The following is a 21,613-nucleotide window of genomic DNA, read 5'->3' on the forward strand; positions in this document are numbered from 1 at the left end:
ATGTGCTTCCTGGAGCTGCTTCAGCCGCTCCTCTATGGAAGCCTGAGGACACACACACAAACACACACACACAAACACACACACACACACACACACACACACACACACACACACACAAGCAGAGTTAAATCAAAGGGAAACCTGCTGTTCATCCCCCTTCGCTACAAATCCCCAAAAGAAAGAAATGCACGCACGCAGACCACCTGTTTCTCCTCCATTAGTTAACTACAGAATATAAATGATGTCTTTTTCCTCAAGTGCCCCTCTTGAAGGCCTTTGAAAGCCTTTGAAGAGCGGCAGGTAGGAAGTGAAGACAAAGATTACCAAATAATATATTTTTTCTTGAAACGAGGACAACGGCGCCTGGTTCGCAATGAAAAGAGATAACAGTTGATGGAATGAGAGAAGGAGCGGGTGCAAAGCCTCAAATGTGTTGTGTCAATAACCATAGAGACTGAGTTGACAAAATTAAGTTTGCCTTAGTAAAAGCAGTTACTGTACGTTTCCCACCAAATGGGATTTAGTCTGCCTAATCCTGGTTTATTTGAAATGAATTGGATTTGGCACAGGAATCATTGTCAGCTGGATGTTTATAACGCTCTCTCAAACAATGGGAGATGAATCCACTCGCAAGGAGGTAGACAGACAGATACAGAGAAGAAGAGAAAGAGGACACAGTGAGGGGCCTTTAGACTTCAAAGAGAAGCACAGACAATGATTCGTAATGTGTAAAGGTAGGTGTATTGAGTCTGCATTTTTCACTGTGTACACACATCATTTCTCGCTCAACCAGAAAATATAACAATATACTTTAGAACGTGATTTAAATTGCTAGCGACTAATATAGAGCATTGTGAATGTGCCGTGGAGATGTAACTGCAAATTGTGCCGGTTGTACAATCTATTTGTTGTGCAGGCAATTTGGGCTGCCATAGGGAAGACAAATGACCGTATTATCCATGATCGACAAATATTTGCTAATCAAATTTGAAAAAACATTTTTCGCTGGCATCAGAGCAGCCAAAATCAACATGGCACCGGATCGGTATTTAGCATTTAGCATTTTAATCAAGAGAGAAATAGGACACTAAGAGGGGGGAAATGGAAAGCGTTCCTCCATTCTGCTTTCACAGTGAAAGATAGCAAGTCAATGCATCTTAATGCACTGAAATGAATTAAAGTGGATGAGTACAGATATCAGGTTGGCCGTACTGTGAGCAAAGAAGCTCAAATATTTTTATTTTATTTCAAAAAACCATTCGCAACACCTGTCTCTTCATATGTGACTGGGGATTCCCTTATATCAAAGACATTTTGATAACAGTCCAATACCTGGGAGACGAATATCTGCTGGTGACTATAGACACTGAGAGCCTTTCAAACAGTGGCAATCATCGGGGGGAAAGGAGTCTCAATTCCTGAATCAAAGACCAGAGGACATGCAGCCGTAGCGCACTGTACATCAAAGATTGGCAGAAACTTTGTTGTAAAATTACTTTTTCATGAGGACTTTTTCACCTCCAATGCAAAAGGATATCCATGAGCAAAAGTCCTAATTTTTCTTCTTTGTTTGCAGCGCAACAATACTGTGCTAAAAAACATAAGAGTGGGGCGGACATGTGTAGAGGATGTGATCATGCAGGCTCCAGAAAGTGTGTAATTGGAATTTAATGCCCATCTGAAGGCTTTTAACGACCGTTTAAACCTCACTATGCATCGTGACCTCGTGAAAGAACAAACTTCAAGATGTTCCAATTATAGCAGAAGGAAGATATGCTACTGCTGTGTACTAAAACAAGACCGACTGATGCTTCCATTTATATTCAAGCTCTTTCCATCCCACACATTAAAGAAAGAGTCAGACAGTGCAGGATTTAGGATAAGCACCTTTTTAACAAAGTGCACCTGAGCGTTTTCAACCAATACATGACTGCCCTTTTAACAAGACACAGGCTAAATCCGTACTGTATTATAATTCTTTACAGCATGTACTTAAAACATAACATTTTAGTATACTGTTTTGGCATTTAGTAAAGAAACATAACAACATACAATTTGATACTAACATGACATTATCAATAACTGCGACTGCTGCTGCTTATTAAACTTCACTGCATTTTGGGAGAATATTGTGTACTAAAAACAACTCAACTGTATTTGGCATGCACATTGGATTTTAGTGAACTTCTTTAGTGAACCTTTCTATTGTATGCACCAGCATGGAGTATGAATTTGGGACATGGCATAAGATCCTTGTCATTACTTACTTAAAGAAAAACAACTAAATACTGTAATATTTCAACCAGGCTCTCAAGAAAACCTTCAGTAAGCACCAACATAAGACTTTTTTTTCCAAACAGTCCAATAGGTTTCACTTAAACAAAGGCTGAAGCTACTCACTTTATTTGCTTCAAACACAGCAACAGTTATTTTTCACTGATCTGCTCTGTTGTGCTCTCCTCTTGAGCTGTTTTACTCTGGGCTGTGGCGAGGCCGCATGAGAAACACGAAAGCTGTAATTTAAGAGTCACGGAGCAGTGAGTGTGCAAAGTGGATAGTGGAAAATCATTTCTAAGAATTGTCGGAGGGACATTAAAATCATCATGTTCAGATGGCAGAAGGCCAGACAGGCGTAGTGGCAATTATAAAATAATGACGAGGCCATTGACTGTGGATAAGGTGTCATGAGGGTTATCTGATGGGAACAGGGGGTTCTCACTTGAATTGATGCTTTTGTGCTTGTGGGAGCACTACAGGGGTTGCTGAAGGAGAATAGAGCATGAGTCTGGAAGTTGCACACTGCAGATTGACAGTAATGCTCACTGGATAATGCATCCATACATTCAGCTAAGACTCGAGGGAAGGGCGAGTCCAGTTCACTGATTCCAAGGCACTTGGAGTTGAAATCCTTATTTTATTCTGCGTATTTCTCACTTTAACTCTCCATTCATGATGCATGCCATTGCCAGAGACCTCATCTACGCAACAACTTTACATGTTAAATGTTTAAACAATTCTGACCAATAGACAACACACACATGTCCCTTTATCCATCCCATTTTCCTACAAACATTGAAAGAGATGTAACAGACACTAGGGTGTGGTTATCACAAAAAGCATTATCTTGCATTAGGGCAAACATTAAACATGGAATCACTCTCTAATGTCTCCCTTGAATGTGATTGCTGTAAAAACTGCTGCTGACAATGTCAAACAGTCAACACAGGCCCAGCAGTAAACTCTACCTGCAGCACTTTCCATCTGCTGTTGAGATGCTCCAGGGCTCGGGCGTTATCCATCGACAAATGTACATCTGAGAGAGCCAGCTGGTGGGCAAGCTCATTGATGTGCTTCATGCCCTCCTTCACCTGGGTCAGCTCCTCCTTAAATAACTGCAGGAGTACGAGAGAAGGCCAAACAAACAGAGGGGGATGGAAAACACAAGGAATAAAACATCAAATATAGGATCAATATAATACACAGCCGAACATCAAGTCTGTACAAAATCCACCCAAATTGAATAAAAGACAAAGATCAATTGAAATGTAATCTGTTATTGCTGTCGGTTTTGTTCTATCTAGAAATACTTTGGCAGAAACCAAGAAGTTTAATCAAAATGAAAATGATTTATAATGGTATTGGAAAAACACCAATCTCTGTTGTAGACTTTATATGCGAGATAGGAGGGAGACTCTGGAGTTTATACAGTAAACAGTGTGTAACTCACGGTGCACAATAACAACAGTATACAGGTTTATGTGTTCATACTAGGGCTGCTCGATTATGGCAAAAATCATAATCTCGATTATTTGGGTCAATAATTGTAATTGCGATTATTAAATGCGATTATTCATTGACTTTGAAAACATCCATTTATTGGAGAAAAAAATGTGAACAGTATGTTTTTAACAGTTGATTACCCTTAACTTAAAGTATAATTCAACTGAAAAACCAAAAAAAAGTAAAAATAATAATACAAAAATTATAGTTTTATTTCGATTATGTTGTTTTCGTAATCGTTGCAAGCCATAATCGTAATCGTGATTAAAATACGATGAATTGAGCAGCCCTGGTTCATACCATGATCAGTCCACTGAATCCTTATGACTGAACTGTATGATGTGTGTGTCTGTTTAAAGAAGCCACCAGCGGCTCTGTAGGTTACTCTGTCGGTCCCAAACATCGTAGTTTTTAGAAGTTTGGCATGGAGGTGATGTGTATGAAAGTGTCTGTGTTCACGCAAAGTGTGTGAAAGGCCAGTGAGAGAGGCTTATAGCTAAAGCTATAAAGGGGCAAAACCTTCCTTTGCACCTTGGCCAAACTTGTTTTTTGTAGACTCTTTTTTTTATTTTCTGTGTAAAAAAGTTTCCACTGATAAAAAATACAGACCCACACCAACTTATAGTCAGCTTGCATCTAAAGAAATGGCTCTTCATGATATGAATAGCTATTCTATTTATTTTTTCAGAACTGATGTAATGTACATTTCCCCTCTGTGGGACGGATAAAGGGATTCTGATTCTGATGTATGAATGATGTGAGTAAAGGTACTATGATGCATTCACAACTAGCAAACTGCAAGGTAAAAACTAGGACCACCTTGAGTTTAAAGACTTCCCCTAAATGTCTTCCTAAGAGTATAACTTGAATGACATACAAATGTTTTAAGCTAATGTTAAAAAACCAATTTGGCGGAAATAGTTTCCTGTAAAATCTTACACTGCACTGTAACTTTTATTCATGTACCTGTATTATTCATGTTTTATTATCTTTGCTTTTTAATGTTTCTAAAGTGTTTCATGCTCTTAATGTCTTTGAACTTTGAATTGCCTTGTGTCGAAAAGTGCTATATAAATAAACTGCCTTGCCTAATTGATAGTAACCCGCAGTTTGAGCAAAAAGATTCATTCATTCATTCATTATTCACAGTGTGTATAAATTCACTTAAATCACTATTTGTAATGATAGGCCTGACATCTGCATGTATGCTGAGTGCTGACAGTAATTAGCAAGTAAAGGCAACACAAATGACAAGCAGAGGTGTGAGAAATGCATTACCCTAATCGTGGTATTCTAGGAGCAAGTGCGCCTGCTTGCTTCAATGTGTCACACTGTGAGTGTAGAGCTAAAATATGTTTTTTTCCTTGCAGAAATAAGCATAACATTCCTCCAATTAAAGTGTTTTTTGCTCTCAATTTCATTTTCACTACGTTCACATTTTGGGTTTTGAACTGTTCAAAACATTCAAATGTCACATTTTAGGAGGCAGTTTCTATTTTCTAACATTTATAAATCACATTGTAGAACTTTCGAAAAAATAAGCCTTAGTGGCAGCCCTATACGTGATTATCCATGTGTTCATAATGTGCATATATCCATGTGTGTGTGTTTGTATGTGTGTAAATGTGAATGAGGGAGTAGAGTTGAGGACAACTGACAAGCCTGCCCTTAAGAGTGAGCTGAGCATGTGCTGGCTGTGACAGGACTCCAAACAGTGACATGATTATTGTGAAGTGCTGCTAATGAATAGCGCCACGCAATTACGGGCAGCAGCGTCAGCTCGGCACTCCATAATGACAGAACCAACGACCTGCCATTTGTGTAACAACATCCATCCAACTGGGGCGTTGTAACCTCTGCCAGCTCAGCGTGTCAGTATGAAGTGCCACTTTGTGTCATCATCTGTCATATGAAAGCTCCTCTGACGTGTACACAGGCAAAAAAACTAACATTTTAGGGCAACGCAGCCTGATACACTCACTTATTCATGTGTTGTTCATGATGTGACTGTTTTGATGTTTGTTTATGATGTGCATTTTTAGCAATTTATATCAGGGATTTATGGTAGTGTGCCAGCATGCATAAGTCTGCTTGAGTGAGATAAAGAGTAATAGAGAGCAGGCTATTTTCCGGTCTACCTTGGTGGCGTCGATGTGGTCCTGCAGAGAGTCGATGAAGAGGTCTCCGACGGGTTCCCAGGCGGCCCGCACCCCCTCCGCCTGCTCCAGGGCGACTGCTAGCTCCTCCATTGCTGCCTGGGTCTGCAGGAGACGCTCAAGTGTCATCTCCATGTGTCTGGGGGTTTTATGAAAACATAGCTCATTAAATAAACTACCTGCACCATTATAAGGTGGGGGCAGTGCAAGCAAAAAAACTAAATCAAAATCCATAGGGCAAGCAGTCAATCATATTTTAATTGACCGACTTCAAAGTCATAATTGTAATTTCTACTCTATCTTTAATATTTCTATGCAGGCTTCTTAATTCATATTAGGCTATCTTTGACTCTTTATTTGCTGTAACGATGTACATTTCCCCTCTGTGGGACGAATAAAGGTATTCTGATTCTGATTCAGTATTTCACTTGCATTTTATGATCTAAATACCTTCTCTTTTAAAAAAAGATTCAATGTTCGTATGAGCTCTGATTTTCCTATTATCTAAAACGTAATGAATTTGTTTTCCTTATTGTTTCTGTAATTAATTATATTTGCCACATTTTGTAATCAGGTTTTGGTAATTGTACTATATGTAATGTATTGCTGCATAACTCTGCTATGGATCAACACACACACACACACACACACACACACACACACACACACACACACACACACACACACACACACACACACACACACACACACACACAAATACAATAACACACACACACACACAGGGCAAATAACACTCTTGACTTTGTAGCTTAAGAAGCTACAGGCATATTGCTGCTTTATGGTAAGAGCACTTTCTCAAATATCTTTTCATCGTTAATTTTGAAAGATATAAAAGTGAAAAGCGTATTTATCCCTGACTGAATAAAAAGTGATCAAACAGTACAATCACTTGATTCATGAAGGGAACCAGGTAATTAAGTCTGAGACTTTGCTTTTATTTTTTGCTATAAAGAGTTTTCTCAATAGAGTTGAATTAAGTTTAATGAACACATGGACGGTAGAATTTACTTGAGCTCCCTATGGCCCATAATTATTATTTGATAAAAAAATTATCAACAGAACTACAATTGAAAGGCTTTTAGATGATGAGACAGGCTGCACAGAGATCTGACAAGTCTGCTTCTATTATTGACCTTGATACAACATGTGTTTCACTTCCCATTCTATTACTATTTATAGATTATAAATAAATCATTTAGGGACAAGGGGGTGAGATTAAATAAATGATACTTCTTCTCACTCCTTTTCGAACACTAGTTGTGGGACTGTTTATGTTGCTAATGCTTTTGTTGTTGTTGTTGTAAATGACATTTTTTGTTTTGATTTCTCTTACAGGACTATGCACTGCAACATTTGTTTTGTAATTATTTATTTTACTTGTTCGAAATAAAATATGTCAATCAATTACACTCATCAAACTTTAATTCCATTTACTGAAAAACCTTTGGAAGAGGTATTCAGATCCTTTTCTTAAAAAAGAAGAACCAATACCACAATGTAAAAATATTTCAATACAAGTAAAAGCATTCAACACTAATTGAGTAAAAGTAGAGTGTTAGGGGCTGAATGGAAAGTTATTAAAGTACTTATTCTACGGTCTGACCTATGGCGGTCCACACAGCGAGCCGTCAGCTTCTCCCACAGATCACTGGCCACGTTCGCCTGCTTCCACACCGAGCGGCTCACATTTAGGATTCGCCGGCGCGGAGACACCTCTGCAGAGGGTTGAAAAGGTTACAGAAAGGGCCACATGGGGGGGGGGAGAATAAAAAGTGCAAGAAAGGAAGTAAAAAATAGAGCAGGCAGAGAAGAGCAGGGTTTAGAAGTCAGATAAAGAGAAAAAGGCAATGATTGGAGAAGGATGGTAAACCAACTCCATTAAAGAAAAGTCAGCGAAAGGAGCAGGGCAAAACAACTTAGACACACAGGGGGGGTGAGGAGATTGCTGCAGTATTTCCCAGATCAGCATCAATTGCTGGGAGGCAAACAGTATGAGGAGGATGTGTCGGTGGAGAAGCAGCAGAGCTTGCTGAGTTATCGATCCGAGCACATGATACTGTACAGCCTGTTAGCTGGAGGTAATTTGTCCCAACCTGCAAACTTTCCCTAAACTCAGTGCGCCGCCAGAGGACGGATCACTGCTGATAACTATTAATGTAAGATTTCACCTGCATGGCTTCTAACAAATGAACCCCGGGGCTTAGCAGAGGGAGGTTGTGAGTATGATATTTTGGCTGGCGCAGCAGTTGGCACAGAGTAAGAAGGGAGCAGACCTTTTCCATCGGCCAGGGTCTCCTCTGGTTCCTGGAAGGGATGCTGAGCCAGAAAGGCCTGGGCAGACTCCAAGACTGAGTAGATGAACGGCCCGCGCGACTTGATATCTTCCATGAAGGCCTACAGGGACACAAACACAAAGGGTAAAGTGTTTCAAAGTGGAGGCGAATGGAAGACATAAGCTGTTGTGCTAGTTGTAGATGTGAAAGGTGAGTCCTTTAGGTTAAGCTGTAGCAGGCAGCAACCTTAAAAAAATTCACAACTTTTTAGCAGGAAAAACACTTTCTTAGCCTGGAACAAAATAAACTTTTCTGCCTCTGTAACTAATTTCACTTTTCATGAAAACTCTACCCGGGGTGACATTTTATATCACTAGTGATAAGTTCCCTCACAGGTGCTCTGCTCTGAAACATTGCAGGCATGCCTCAGTTGAGCAAATATCCACCTCTTAACCCATTTTAGGATAAGCTGGGTAAAAGCCATTCTTGTCACCACCGCCTGGAGTGACACACATTCTGCCAAGTAGACATTAAGGAGAATATTGTGTTATATTATACAGTAAATAAGTTTAACCCACTCCTCCTACGATGCTTAATACAGAACCAAAGGCAAGGATTTTCTGTGTTTTCTCATTTTAAATAGAATTTCCTTGGGGTTTGGCAATTGGTTGGTCATTTCTGAAATGTAAGACTCACTAAATAAAAATCCACAGATTAATTGACAGTGAAAACAATAGTTGGTTGGGGGGCTTACTGCTTGTCAACAGATGTTATTTGTAAAATCACACATTTTCATGGTTATCACCAGTAAAATGTCCTACCACCGGCACAAACTTTAGATTCCCATTATATGTGAATAGTGTAGCATGTTTATGGTAGAAACATTGAGTTCCCCGCACTGCCTCAATCTTTAGACACAAAAAAAAATATTTATTGCCGACATGAGAAGAAATGTGACTCCAATGTTTTGGTCTTGGCATGATGCCATTATAGAGAGTAAAATAGTCTACCAGACACACAGCCATGGCCAATGACCTGCGTAAATAGACCTGACCCGGCCTCCATTTATCTGTAATTTTCAGTGATTCACAACATGTCCAGGCAGCTAACAGGAACACACAGTAGAGTTTATGTCTGACCTCCATTATTCACATTCAGCACTGGCGTTTTCATTGGTCTACTTCAAATGATGTATCACCAGTGACCAATAATATTTCCAGCATTTACGAGTCAACGAGGATTGCATGAATGCACCATTAAGCAACTGACCGGCACACAGTAGACTACTGAATACTGACAGGCATTTTTGGAAAAGAAGATTTATTCTTGGTCGAATTTGCAAGATCATTGTCATTCCTTCTTCAAATATTCATTTCAGAAATGTAGACTTTGGAGGATCCTTTACTGGATTGAAAAAAGTGAGAAGTTACAGAACAACTGTACATGCCAAAACACAGTGTAACAGCAGCACAAGCAGAGAGGATTAAAATAGTCAGACAACTAAAGCCACCACGATCTACTGCTCGTACCAGAACAGAACATGGGTGATGAATTGAGTAGTGTTTTTTTTATTATTTATGAACTTAACTTTTAATTTATGGATGTGTCTTTACTTTATTTCAACATTAGAAAGGCTCCCTTTAAGCTAACACACTCACATACAGTACAAGAGAAAACACCAAATAGCACACAAGAGGCAAATATGCTAGTTTGGATTACCTATAGGAAACGATCTACTGGTAGGACCGCCTGAGATGAGAGGCTGTCAGTTTGCGCTGAGAGCCTGGGGCACAATAGGAGACCAAATCTACTGGGAGTACTGGTCCGCTGGCCGCCACAGACATGAGAGCCAATTAACTGGAGAGCCCTATAGTCCACATTTAGAAGCACCCCTTAAGCAAGAAGACACACATACAGGACTGTCTCAGAAAATTAGAATATTGTGATAAAGTTCTTTATTTTCTGTAATGCAATTAAAAAAACAAAAATGTCATAACATTCTGGATTCATTACAAATCACGAAATATTTTCAAGCCTTTTATTATTTTAATATTGCTGATTATGCTAACAGCTTAAGAAAACTCAAATATCCTATCTCTAAATATTAGAATATCCATGAAAGTATACTAGTAGAGTGTTCCAAACGAATCACTTGAAATCGTCTAATTAACCCTCGAAACACCTGCAAAGGGTTCCCTGAGCCTTGAAAAAACACTCCACTTGGGTTCAGTAAACTAAATCACAAGGTAATGGGGGAAGACTGGTCTGATCTGATCCTGGATTGTCCAGAAGGACCCGGTCATTGAACACCCTTCCATCAGGAAGGTAACGACCAAAAAAGTAAATTTCTCAAAGAGCAATGCTGTTTCACAGAGTGCAGTTTCAAAAGCACATCCCAAAAAGTCTGTTGGAAAGGGGGGGAAAATGTTGGGCAGGAAACGCTGCACCAACCAAGAGAGATGACACGCAGCCTTAAAACCAAGCAAATTGGGTGAAAGAAGAGTCGCTCCAGAATTTGGGGGGAGCTTCAAAGACAGTGGAACTGCGAAGCCTGGGAGTCCAGGTATCCAAAAGTCACTGGTTTCAACAGACCAGTGTCCGGGAAATGGGCTACAATAGCCACCGTATTCCCATGTCCCAAGCCACTTCCCTGAAAACTCCAAGACAACGGAAGAGGCGTCTGACTTGGGCTTAGGAAAAGAAAGCACTGGACAGTTTTTGCAACAGTGGTCCCAAAGTCCTCCTTTTCAAGACGAAGCAAGGTTTGTAATTTCATTTGGGAAGTCCAAAGGCGCCAGAAGTCGTGGAGGAAAGGCTGAGATGGAGCAAAAATCCAAGTTGCCTGATCCAGTGTGGAATTCCCAACAGTCCAGCGATGGTTTGGGGAGCCATGTCAGCCTTGCTGGTGTGGTCCAACTGTGTTCCAAATCCAAGCCAGAGTAAATGCAGCTGTGTACCAAGAGATTTTTTAGAGCACTACAAATCTTTCCGTCTGCTGTAAAAAGCCTATGGAGAATGAGGAATTCATTTTTCCCCAGCATGATCTGGGCACCCTGGGCCCCACAGTGCCAAAACCACCCAGTAACTGGTGGTATGGACCATGCTAATGTACCTGTCCTCGATTGGCATGGGGCGTGGCCTTCACGCGCTCCCCNTTTTTAATTGCATTACAGAAAATAAAGAACTTTATCACAATATTCTAATTTTCTGAGACAGTCCTGTATATACACACACACACACACACACACACACACACCCACACACACACACACACACACACACACACACACACACACACACACACACACACACACACACACATATACTGTAAATGCCTTCACTCCCCCACTGAGCAGATAAGCAGAGCCTCCCCAGTGCCTTGAGTAAATTCACCTTCTCCATTCATCTAACTTAATATTTGTTTGTATAAAACTCACTGCAGGTGTGTGAATTAATGCTAGTTTTCTTCAAAGTAATTTATTTAGTTGAGGCCATCCTTTTTTTGCTATGAAGAGATAACCATTCTAGCTGAACATTTGCATTTCAAGCTGGAATTAGCTGCGTTGTGCTGCAGCAGTGACAGTGTTTCAGTGAATACAGTGAAAAACCAGAGGACCTGAGCCCGGCAGGCCAGATAAACCAAGCAAACACCAGCCGGCCCTGAGCAAACATGCTGAAGTGTGTACCGGCTGGGAGCTGTGGCATGAGATAAGATTCCCACAGCAACAGTCATGGAGAAAAAGCTGCTGTCCCTTTTTCACACTCTCTCTTATAACAAACAAATTCCTCCGTCTTTCTCACATCCTCGCTTCCTTCCTCGCCTTTCCTTTCCGTTTCACCTCTTTTCATCCTCTCTAGCTCTCTTTATTCTCTCCATACCCTCTTTAGCTGCTTTGCCGCCCAAAGAGGAGCTGAGCCACGGATTCCCTGAGCCAGCTGTCATGTTAAAACTTTAATTCCAGCTAAATTTCACACTCAGAGGCTTCATCTATGGCTGAAGGAACATTAAGAGTGAAGCCTTCAGATCAGATTAAGATACATTATGCATGGGGTAGAGGAAGTCAGGGGGAGGAAATGACTTCATTGACTTCATTTCATCTAAACATGTTGATGACATTACTTGTATTCCTCCCTCTGGACACTTCCTCTCAGAGGACGAGGCATTTCTATTTCATTATTCCTGTTGAATGAGGCAGGAGGATTCATCCTCTGCTGCACACACACAAAATGCCTCCATTGCCCAAATCACTCACTTATCCCTACAACAAAACACATACACGAACATATCTTCTCACCCAAATGCACCCCAAATATACACAAACAGTATCCTTGCTGCCAAACCAATTAACATCCAGATGAACACACAAACAGACAAAAACACACACACACACACACACACACACACACACACACACACACACACACACACACACACACACACACACACACACACACACACAAAAACATCAGAATAAATCCACTCAAGATCAATAATTCACATTTCTTAAAACGCTTTAATTCTCTATAGAAAACTGGGATGCAATTTCCCCCTCTGCTTTGTCGGAAAAGTTATAAAGCATCCGGACTCTCGGGAAGATCGAGGCATCCCAGATTATAAAGCCGAGCTCTTCCATTTAAGAGAGGAAGAGGAGAGGAGGCATCTTTATCAGTCCATCCAAATGACTGAATATTTGAGGACTGTGCATCACTAAGTAGCCCCGTCGATGTTGTGGGATGAGAGAACTGCTGTTTTCAAAGCATGAAGAGGAGACAGGGAGTGACAGGGAGTGACAAACAGGGCTGAGGAGGGACAATACAAGTTCAGTTGGAGAGGGAGTGGAAGCAACTGCAGGACTGTTTGTAAGTGTTGTTGTTATTTTTGTATTGTCCTCTTAATTGGGAGGCTTATTCCACAGTGCACCAGTCATGGTGGAAGTTGAAGTGGGATTAAATGGAAGCCACAAACCTCTAACTGTCAACGCAAGTTACCATTCAGAAACACTACACAAGCTGACAGCACACAGAATTGGGTGGAAAGGAAACTCTGCTGTGCTTAGAGAACCAATTACAAGTGTGTGTGTGTGTGTGTGTGTGTGTGTGTGTGTGTGTGTGTGTGTGTGTGTGTGTGTGTGTGTGTGTGTGTGTGTGTGTGTGTGTGTGTGTGTGTGTGTGTGTGTGTGTGTGTGTGTGCGCGCTTCTGCATGTCTGAATCAGTTCCACTTCCAGAGATACATCTCCCACAACTAAGGTGATTTACCAGGAAATGAAACATCCAGAGCATCCACGATGGCATTTCCCCAAATACTCCCTGTCACACAGGAGTGAGAATCCAAAGAGCATTATTTGTAACGGTTCTACATTCAAATACACCTTCAAGTACATTTCAATGCATTCATTGAATCGCTGTTTTATTGATTTTGAAATGTTGGTGGATTTATGTTGTTTTTTTAAAACAATAAGAATGTAAACAGGCTAACAATTTGTATGTGGGTTGGGAGGTGTGTGGCGCAGTGGGTTAGTGCTCTGGTGTTCGGATCAGGGGGTCACAGGTTCAAACCCCACTGCAGTCAGCATGTCGTTGTGTCCCTGAGACACTTCACCCCAAATTGCTCCTGTGGGGATTGCCCACAGTATTGAGTATGTAAGTCGCTTTGGATAAAAGCGTCTAACATGTAACATATGATGTAATGTATATCTTTAAGACAGGTAAATACACACACTTGCCTGCAGGGCACCTCTGTCTGTTGCAGACTTTATGAGTCTTCTTCAACACAGAGCACACAGGGCTATATAACATGTCAATTAAAAACGATGTCAGTCTAGAGACGTTCTTGCCTTCAAGACATTGTGGGATTTGTGTTATGGTCCCACCTGTGGGTGTCTTTAACACACAGGAAGGCCATGTTCTTTATTTCTGCCTAGTAAAACAAAAGCCACTAAAATATAATTTGGGGAAAACTCTCAAAAAAGCTTGTCAGTTTTCTAAATTAAGGACATGAAAGTGCCTTCAACTTGGATTTTGTTAAATGGCCAGTCCACTTCACCGGTTTTACAGTAAGTCTGATTGTACGTAGGCCTATAGAAGTTATGAGAGTATTCCTGTTTCGTACTTATATTATTAACAACATGGTGTTCCTTTAGTCTATGGTTGAGGGAAATGGACGATAAAGCTTTATGGCATGTTTAAAGGCATTGCTCTTTGTGATTAAGAAGTTGCTAACACTGCATCACTTGCATGGGGTCACTAGCACTGCGATGTTCAGCATGTTTGGTTGCACAAAGATAATTGGTTGTTCATTTTGAGCGGCAAGTACCTTTTGTTTTAAGCCTGTTTTTCGCTAGCCAGAATTAGCATTTTAATTGTTATCCCAGCTGATGTAATATCAATATCAAGCTAGCTTGATACCTTAGCGTTTCTCTATGCTTTGTTACCTGGCACCACTGGTCTTCACTCTTCCACAGCCCCACCAAGATGGCGACAGGAAAACAATGCAAAACATCTAACATCCAACCAAAGGATTATGACAAGGTGACTACATCCATTTATGTTGTACAGTCTATGAACCACAAGCAAAGGAAACACCCATTTATGCTGTGCTTGAGTTAGATGTTGTTCACCGAATGGGACAATTTACACCTGTAGTTTGATGCCCATCATGGCCTCAAACGAACTTAACCTTTAAGGAGTTTTGATCAGCCAAAAAAAGTGGAATACACTTGTGGGGCGGTGCAGAGCCTTTAAGAAAATCCAAAACGCTGGCTTACTGGGTAAGAAAAAGTGTTTCTGATATCTGGTCTGTGTTGATATCTGGTCTGTGTTCCTCAAAGGGAAAACGATTAGAAAACTTTTCAGTTGCACTTGTAAGTCAAATAATGACCCTGGGTTTGAGGAAAAGTGTTGGCTTCAATATGAGAAAGAAAAAAGGTATTGAAAAGATAAACAAGCACATTTGTGCTGTGATCAATGAGGTCTCAATCTCCAGGCTTGTGAGCTTTTCTATCCACACAAGCCCTTGGAGGCTTTTACAAGCCAGTTGAAATCACTGAGCCATGGAGAAGTTATCTGACAGGAGGAGGAGGTATTACTGATGTTTGCTTAAGCCTTGAACTTTAATATTAAAGTATAAAATGTGAAAGAGGCTGCCAACCCCATCAGTTTACCATTGGGTATTGAGAAATTACATATATGAAACAAATGCTTGTTTGGATCCTTCGTGCAGCACAAACATCCTATTGACTGATCACTATTGCATAGAGACAAAAGGTGGAACAGCTAATCCGCATGTGGCTCAGGGTTGATAAACACTTTTGTTACTTTAACAAAGAGTCAAATTAAGATTATTTTAACGTTTTTTGTGCAAATTGTGTTTCTGTATGCGTTGTTTTTTATACTGCTACAACTAATCATTAGACAGAGCCAACCTCGACTTGTAAATAAATTAAAAACACACAAACGTTGAATGTCAGTTGAATGTCATGCACAATAGAAACTGACATTAGTTGAAAAATAGATCAAAACAATTCTGAATCAAAAATGGTTTCAAGTCAAATTTCAGGGATAAACACATAACATTAAATGGTTTGGTTAAAGCTTCATAAATTTATGCATTTGCTTTGGTTTCTTGTTTTTTGTACAGTAAATGGAGCATAGTTGCCGTGCAAGCTAAGGCCTGAAGGTGTAGTCTTTTGAGTCTGGAAAATTGACTGAGCTGTGATCAATAGATGTATTACATACTGTAGAAAAGAGGCCGGCAAAGTTGTCTGCAAATACCTTTGATAAAGCATTGATCCCACCATACCTCACTGCTACTCATCTTTACAGTGCCAATAGACTCCAGCAACAACAAATTCACCCACTTCAAAAACTGCATCCAAAATCATTTGCCTTCATTTTTCTGGCTTCTCAAAGCTCAACGACAGGGACATCTTGTTCCACGGATCACAGCACATGACCCTTGGCACGCCCTCAAAATATTGTTCACATATATAGTATATAGGACTTTAGAGGGCACCCAGTACTGTGGCAGAAGTCTTGCCTTAGTCGCCACAAACAACACTGTCTGTTTTTATTCTGTATGCATCTCAGCTACAGTCTCAATTTATCTGAGAACATGTGTACTTTTGTTCAGGTCAAATAAAGACTTCCCATCAGTATTTGTCCTGGATGTGTATTGTTTGGACTAGAAAGGTATCATGCAGCGCGTTATTACCTGGTTGAACTCTCTCTGGTGCTGGACGGCCCCCACGTCGCCTCCTATGGGCAGCTGCGCCGACAGCTCCTCGTCCTTGGCTGTCAGCCATTCTATGATCTCCTGCAGAGAGAGCTGCAGCTTCCCACTGTTGTCTGAGAAGGCCTCTAGACGCACCCTGACAACAGACACACACACACACACACACACACACACACACACACACACACACACACACACACACACACACACACAATAAACAATTAGTTCAGCAAATATTCTCCAAACCAGATACTGCAGACTATATTGGGACCCAACCTCCCACTCTCCAGAATGTCAACATAGAAGCTAGCTTTGTTACCAACCAAAACTTATGATGCATACATTGTCAGTGATCATTTAACAGAGGAAAGTGGAACATAATAGGCATTTATTTTTACTTTATTGTTTTATAATTATATATGTGTTATACAGTTTGAACAAGGCCTTAATTGCCTCCTTAGCATGGGCTCAACGAAGGCAATCCTTATGACACATGGGCTGGAAAATACAGCACTTCACTGGCTTGAAAACACATTGTATGGATCTGATGATGAAGGTAGTTAAGGCCATCGGTCCATGTTTCCATCTCTTAGAGCTGCGTGTGTATGTGTAGTACTGATCAGAAACAAGAAGGAAAGCGGCAGACGGGTAAGGACAAAGTTTATGATTTGAAATGCAAATAAGCATTTTATTTATCCGGGAAATGCAATCCAATATACAAGACACTTTACATCTATTTCAAACAATGTTATATGACAACCATAGACTGTATATATTATTCACAACGCTTTCAGTCACAGCAAAGCAAGCATACTGTTGTTTTTATGTAGTGGCACATAGCAGACAGTGAGAGACACAGAGATTCACAGGTTTGTTTTTCTGCAGGTTTGTTGGAGTAAACCAGTAACAAACAACAGAGATCATTTGTCTGCTCGCCACCTGCCAGCAGCATGAGAGACAGAAAAGGGAACCATGCTCCTGAACAGCTGGCACTAGAAGGGTGGAGGGTGTGATGTGAATGTGCCCCAGTGTTTCAATTACACACCAGAAGCCGGCACTCAAATATCATTATTCCTGCACATCACAATTTTTCCAGCACTGTCACATCAGAAATGATGAGTCGGAGTGAAAGTCCGGAAAATAGAGGAAGACAGTCTAAGTGGCACTGCTCACAGCTATAAATGATGGGGGACATTGCAAAAATGTAATTGGACTGATACTCCGATAAAAGCATGAGTCAGAGGACATTTCTAAGTCTAAATGTAGTCAAACACAATAATCGCATCTCTAGAAATCACAAGGTAAAGAACATGCTCACATCCTGCACCAATAACCTGCCACCATCATAGATTTCATGTTAGCAACTTAGAAAGAAATCTCAGGCAATCTCCTGCAAATTGAATCTTGGCACAGAGGAGTTCTGACACATGAAGGATTGGGTATCATTTTACGGACGGCGGCTTGCGTGGAAAGGTGAAATCAAGCTTGTGAGCACATTTCAAAATTGATAGGCCTCTTTGTCCAACCCTGTGTCAGAAAACGTGCGTGAAGCAGACCGTGCCGTCCCCTAGCCTCTTGTTGCCCCCTGCATCTCGGCTTGCTGTGGTAATTGAATTTAGAGAGGAACAGTTTTCTGTTGCTCCTTCAGAACAGGCTCTCAGGCCATCAGTGCATACACACATAAAACGCACACACACACACACACTACAGCCGCAGCATTAGCAAACAACTGGAATGGTAAGATTTTTCACACGATGATATAATGTGATCATCATATTAGAAAATAGAGTCTAGCGCACTTTCAAATAATAAATTAGACGATGGGTAAAAATGCAAAAATAGTGTTGTATGAATAAATTTGACAGCAACAAAGAATCTGATGTTTTGTTGATGCTGAAACAATTTTTCATTCAGCTCTGACACACACACAGAGTGAACAAATCGCGCTCTCGCCACCAGAAGGCCATCCATCAAAGGATGACCCTGGCACTTTAGCAGAGAGGTTTCAAAACGCTTCAAATCACAGGGCAGACCTGCCATTCACACACTTACACAGAAACATACACACACAAAGCTCACAGTTCACTCGCCAATCAATGCTGCTTCTATTACAAACACAGAGGGTGGGACATATACCACGCTGCCTGCGCTGTAATGGAAACGTCGTCACATGGTCAGCTGCTGCCAAGAACAACTCTCGCCCTGCTAAGCTGCACTGAGATCAGGCTAAAGGTTAGCCAGGACAGGAAGGTGACTGAAGCTGTTTCATCTCCAGTGGAAACATCATGATATCATTTAAAGTGCTGTTTACTGGCCAAGTGCTGCGTTAGTGGAGGAGATGCCAAGGGTTTCGAGTGTGTGTTTGTGTGTGCAAGTAGAAACAGGTCATGTGTCCTTGCTCTTCTATCTTTGTGAAGAGTAGTCTAATTTGACTTGGACCAGCAATCATTGATTATTGTTGGACACTTGAGGCCTGAACAACAAGCTATAAACACAACACTGCCATATTATAACCTCCTTGAGTTGTTATTGTGAAAGTGTATCAGCAAACGATTGCCTTTTTATAAATTAAATGGACATTTAGACACATTTACTGTCATTTTTAGCTGTGCTTTTGTCCACTTGGCCTATCTTTTAATAGTTACTCAGTTTATTGTGCCATATAATGCATCTGTTAGGTCTATTTTGAGCTGTAGATTTTCCATTTGTGCTGGAGAATACTTTCATTAGCGGGGTTTGTGGGATTAATTTGAAATATATTACAGTGTCCACATTCAGCATAATGTCACCTCGTGTAAAATTGTCCCTCATCGATGTTATTTGAATAGTTTCTCGACAACAATGAAGCTCTGTGTCATAGAGCTCACAAAAATTGCTCATTCAATAGAAGTTGGATGTAGGGAATGTGTCATTACAATTTTACAAACATGTAAGGTGGTCATTTGTTGGTTCAGATTGTATCTTTGTAAAAAAGCTGTCTGAGAATAACAAAAGGACCAAATTGCTTTGTGCTGTGTTGATGTGTTTATGAGTCTGTGTGTGTGTATGTGTGTGCGCCTGTACAGTATGTGAGTGTGTTTGCATGTTTGTCTATCTAAGGTTGCAGCCAACAGGCTTGATGATGCCAGCAATACTCTGTGTGAAGGGGCTAATGGTGTGTGATGCGAAGTGAGTCATGGACACACAGAGACAAACAGTTTCAAGACAGACAGCCACCAGGGAGCACATGATGAAATACTCTAAACGGAGAAAATAACAGGTGTTGTCATAAGAAAGATGGTACACTTTTTTCATTTCCTGGATTAGGTTCAGGCAAAGGATCGTGAAGCGATCAAATATGCAGCCCAAGATTAGAGAGCCCAAACCTTTTGTTATGAACCACAGATCCATTAAACATCTGTGCGTCCTTGAGAACGGCACTGAGCTGCTATCAGCAACACTGTCTGTCGCTGTGGATAACAATCACCTTGTAAATAAAAGGTGTTGTTTAGCAAACCTTGCTTTTACTCAGAGTAATTCAATGTTCTCACAGTTGGGATTGGAGACTCTGTTGCATGCTAATTACTGAAGTATTTCCACATTTCTTGACAGTTAACGTCCAAAGTAAATAACCTGGTCAAACAGAATCCAACTCCCAAATCAGTCAGAGAGAGGCTTACTGCTCATTCGATGATTAATTTATGCATGGGAGATGTTTTAGGAGAGACGTGTTGCCTCAGGGCCCGAAGAAGCTTTGAGCTCAACCCTGTTCCTAATTCCTTTCTTCACCCTCTCTTCCTCCCTCAGTATTTTTCTCTCTCATTTGCAGCGATGTTAAATAAGCTGATGGTGACAGAGCAGAACTGCCTTTAGTAAAAAGCGGATACATTCAAGGGTGTGTGTATATTTATCTCCAGGGATGCCACACTGTGAAAGGGTAAAATCAAAGTAGATTAAGATGTGTCATATTTATTGGGTCATGTTGTCACTCTTAGCGATGTTGGCAAGCTTAGGTTCAGGTCTCATGATGGAGAGAGTTCTGAAAAAGAAATTCCAAAAGGCAGATCAAACCATATAAAAACCAGGTTTCTTTAAATGGTGCTACACAGCTGTTAGAATAATGAGTCATAACATTTGATCAGCTAACAAAACAGTTGTGTTGAAATCATCAGTAAAGCACATAAAATATTCAACATACACTCGTACAACTGTCTGTATGATATCTTATAAAGTTATTTCTCCTTTTTGGTGACGTTCCTACAAATATCCGGAACACTTGTCAACTTTCACTTGTTACACGCATAGCCTTTTTGTTTTTTTTAAACATTTGTCTTCACAGAAAACAACTCTACCGCTACGTAAACAACTCACAGAGAAGAAGCCCGTATTACATCACGAAGAGGCAGATCTTACAGAGATACAGTTTTACTTGACTACATATTGACCTTTCACATTTTTGATTAATGCTATATTCATGCTCTGAATGCGGTATGCAGAGCCTTTAAGATCAGAGAAAAAAATTAAAACCTAAATGCCAACCAATAGACTGCCGGAGGGCATCTTTACATGGAGCTTCAACTAATTGAACTCGCTCAGTGGGGAGACACTTTATCAGTGATTTTTGGATAAAAAACCACAAGGTTTAAAAACAGTTTCTAAGTCTTCTCATACCCAATTTGGCGTTGATTCACTGTTTTAGTTCTTATTTACCCTGCCAAAAAATGGTGTAGCTCAAATTCAGACCAAACTGCAAGTGTGAATGCAAACAATCAATAAACTGCAAACTAAGTTATTGCACTTGGTCTACATCTACAGGAGATACAGCCATGTCGATGTTTCCTTCTTGGCAGATCAGATACTGTATAATACTGCAATACAGATGATAAGAAAAGAAGAAGAAGAAGACAGAAGTGAACTGTTTGGATTAAAAAAAGGCACACGCCTGTTGCTTTGAGAAAACAGCAAACTCAAAAACATGTCCTCGAGGTAACATTGTCTGTGTGGTGTTTATTATGTATGACACAAGTGCTAAAATCATAGGCTCTTATCACAGATGCTCACAGTTTAGCAAACAAAAAGTATGCCTCCGTAATGGAAAGTCAACATAGGACCCCAGGAATCTGATCCCATGTCCCTCACCTGGACTGAAGATGCTGTTGTGTGTCCACTAAAT

General features: G+C 40.5%; 1 protein-coding gene across 2 annotated transcripts in view; it reads right to left on the bottom strand.

Annotated features, from left to right (window-relative positions):
• Positions 1-21,613, bottom strand: part of drp2 (dystrophin related protein 2) — a 132,294-nt gene that overhangs the window by 13,660 nt on the left and 97,021 nt on the right. For both annotated transcript variants that reach the window (XM_010784573.1, XM_010784574.1), the window contains 5 exons: positions 16,441-16,597; positions 8,231-8,351; positions 7,561-7,672; positions 5,919-6,075; positions 3,245-3,392 (listed from right to left, as the gene is read on the bottom strand). In XM_010784573.1, coding sequence (XP_010782875.1) covers positions 3,245-3,392; positions 5,919-6,075; positions 7,561-7,672; positions 8,231-8,351; positions 16,441-16,597 — 695 coding nt within the window. The remainder of the gene's footprint in view (positions 1-3,244; positions 3,393-5,918; positions 6,076-7,560; positions 7,673-8,230; positions 8,352-16,440; positions 16,598-21,613) is intronic.

This window comes from Notothenia coriiceps, unplaced genomic scaffold (genome assembly GCF_000735185.1).
Source record: "Notothenia coriiceps isolate Sejong01 unplaced genomic scaffold, NC01 NC01_scaffold00026422, whole genome shotgun sequence".
NCBI lineage: Eukaryota > Metazoa > Chordata > Actinopteri > Perciformes > Nototheniidae > Notothenia > Notothenia coriiceps.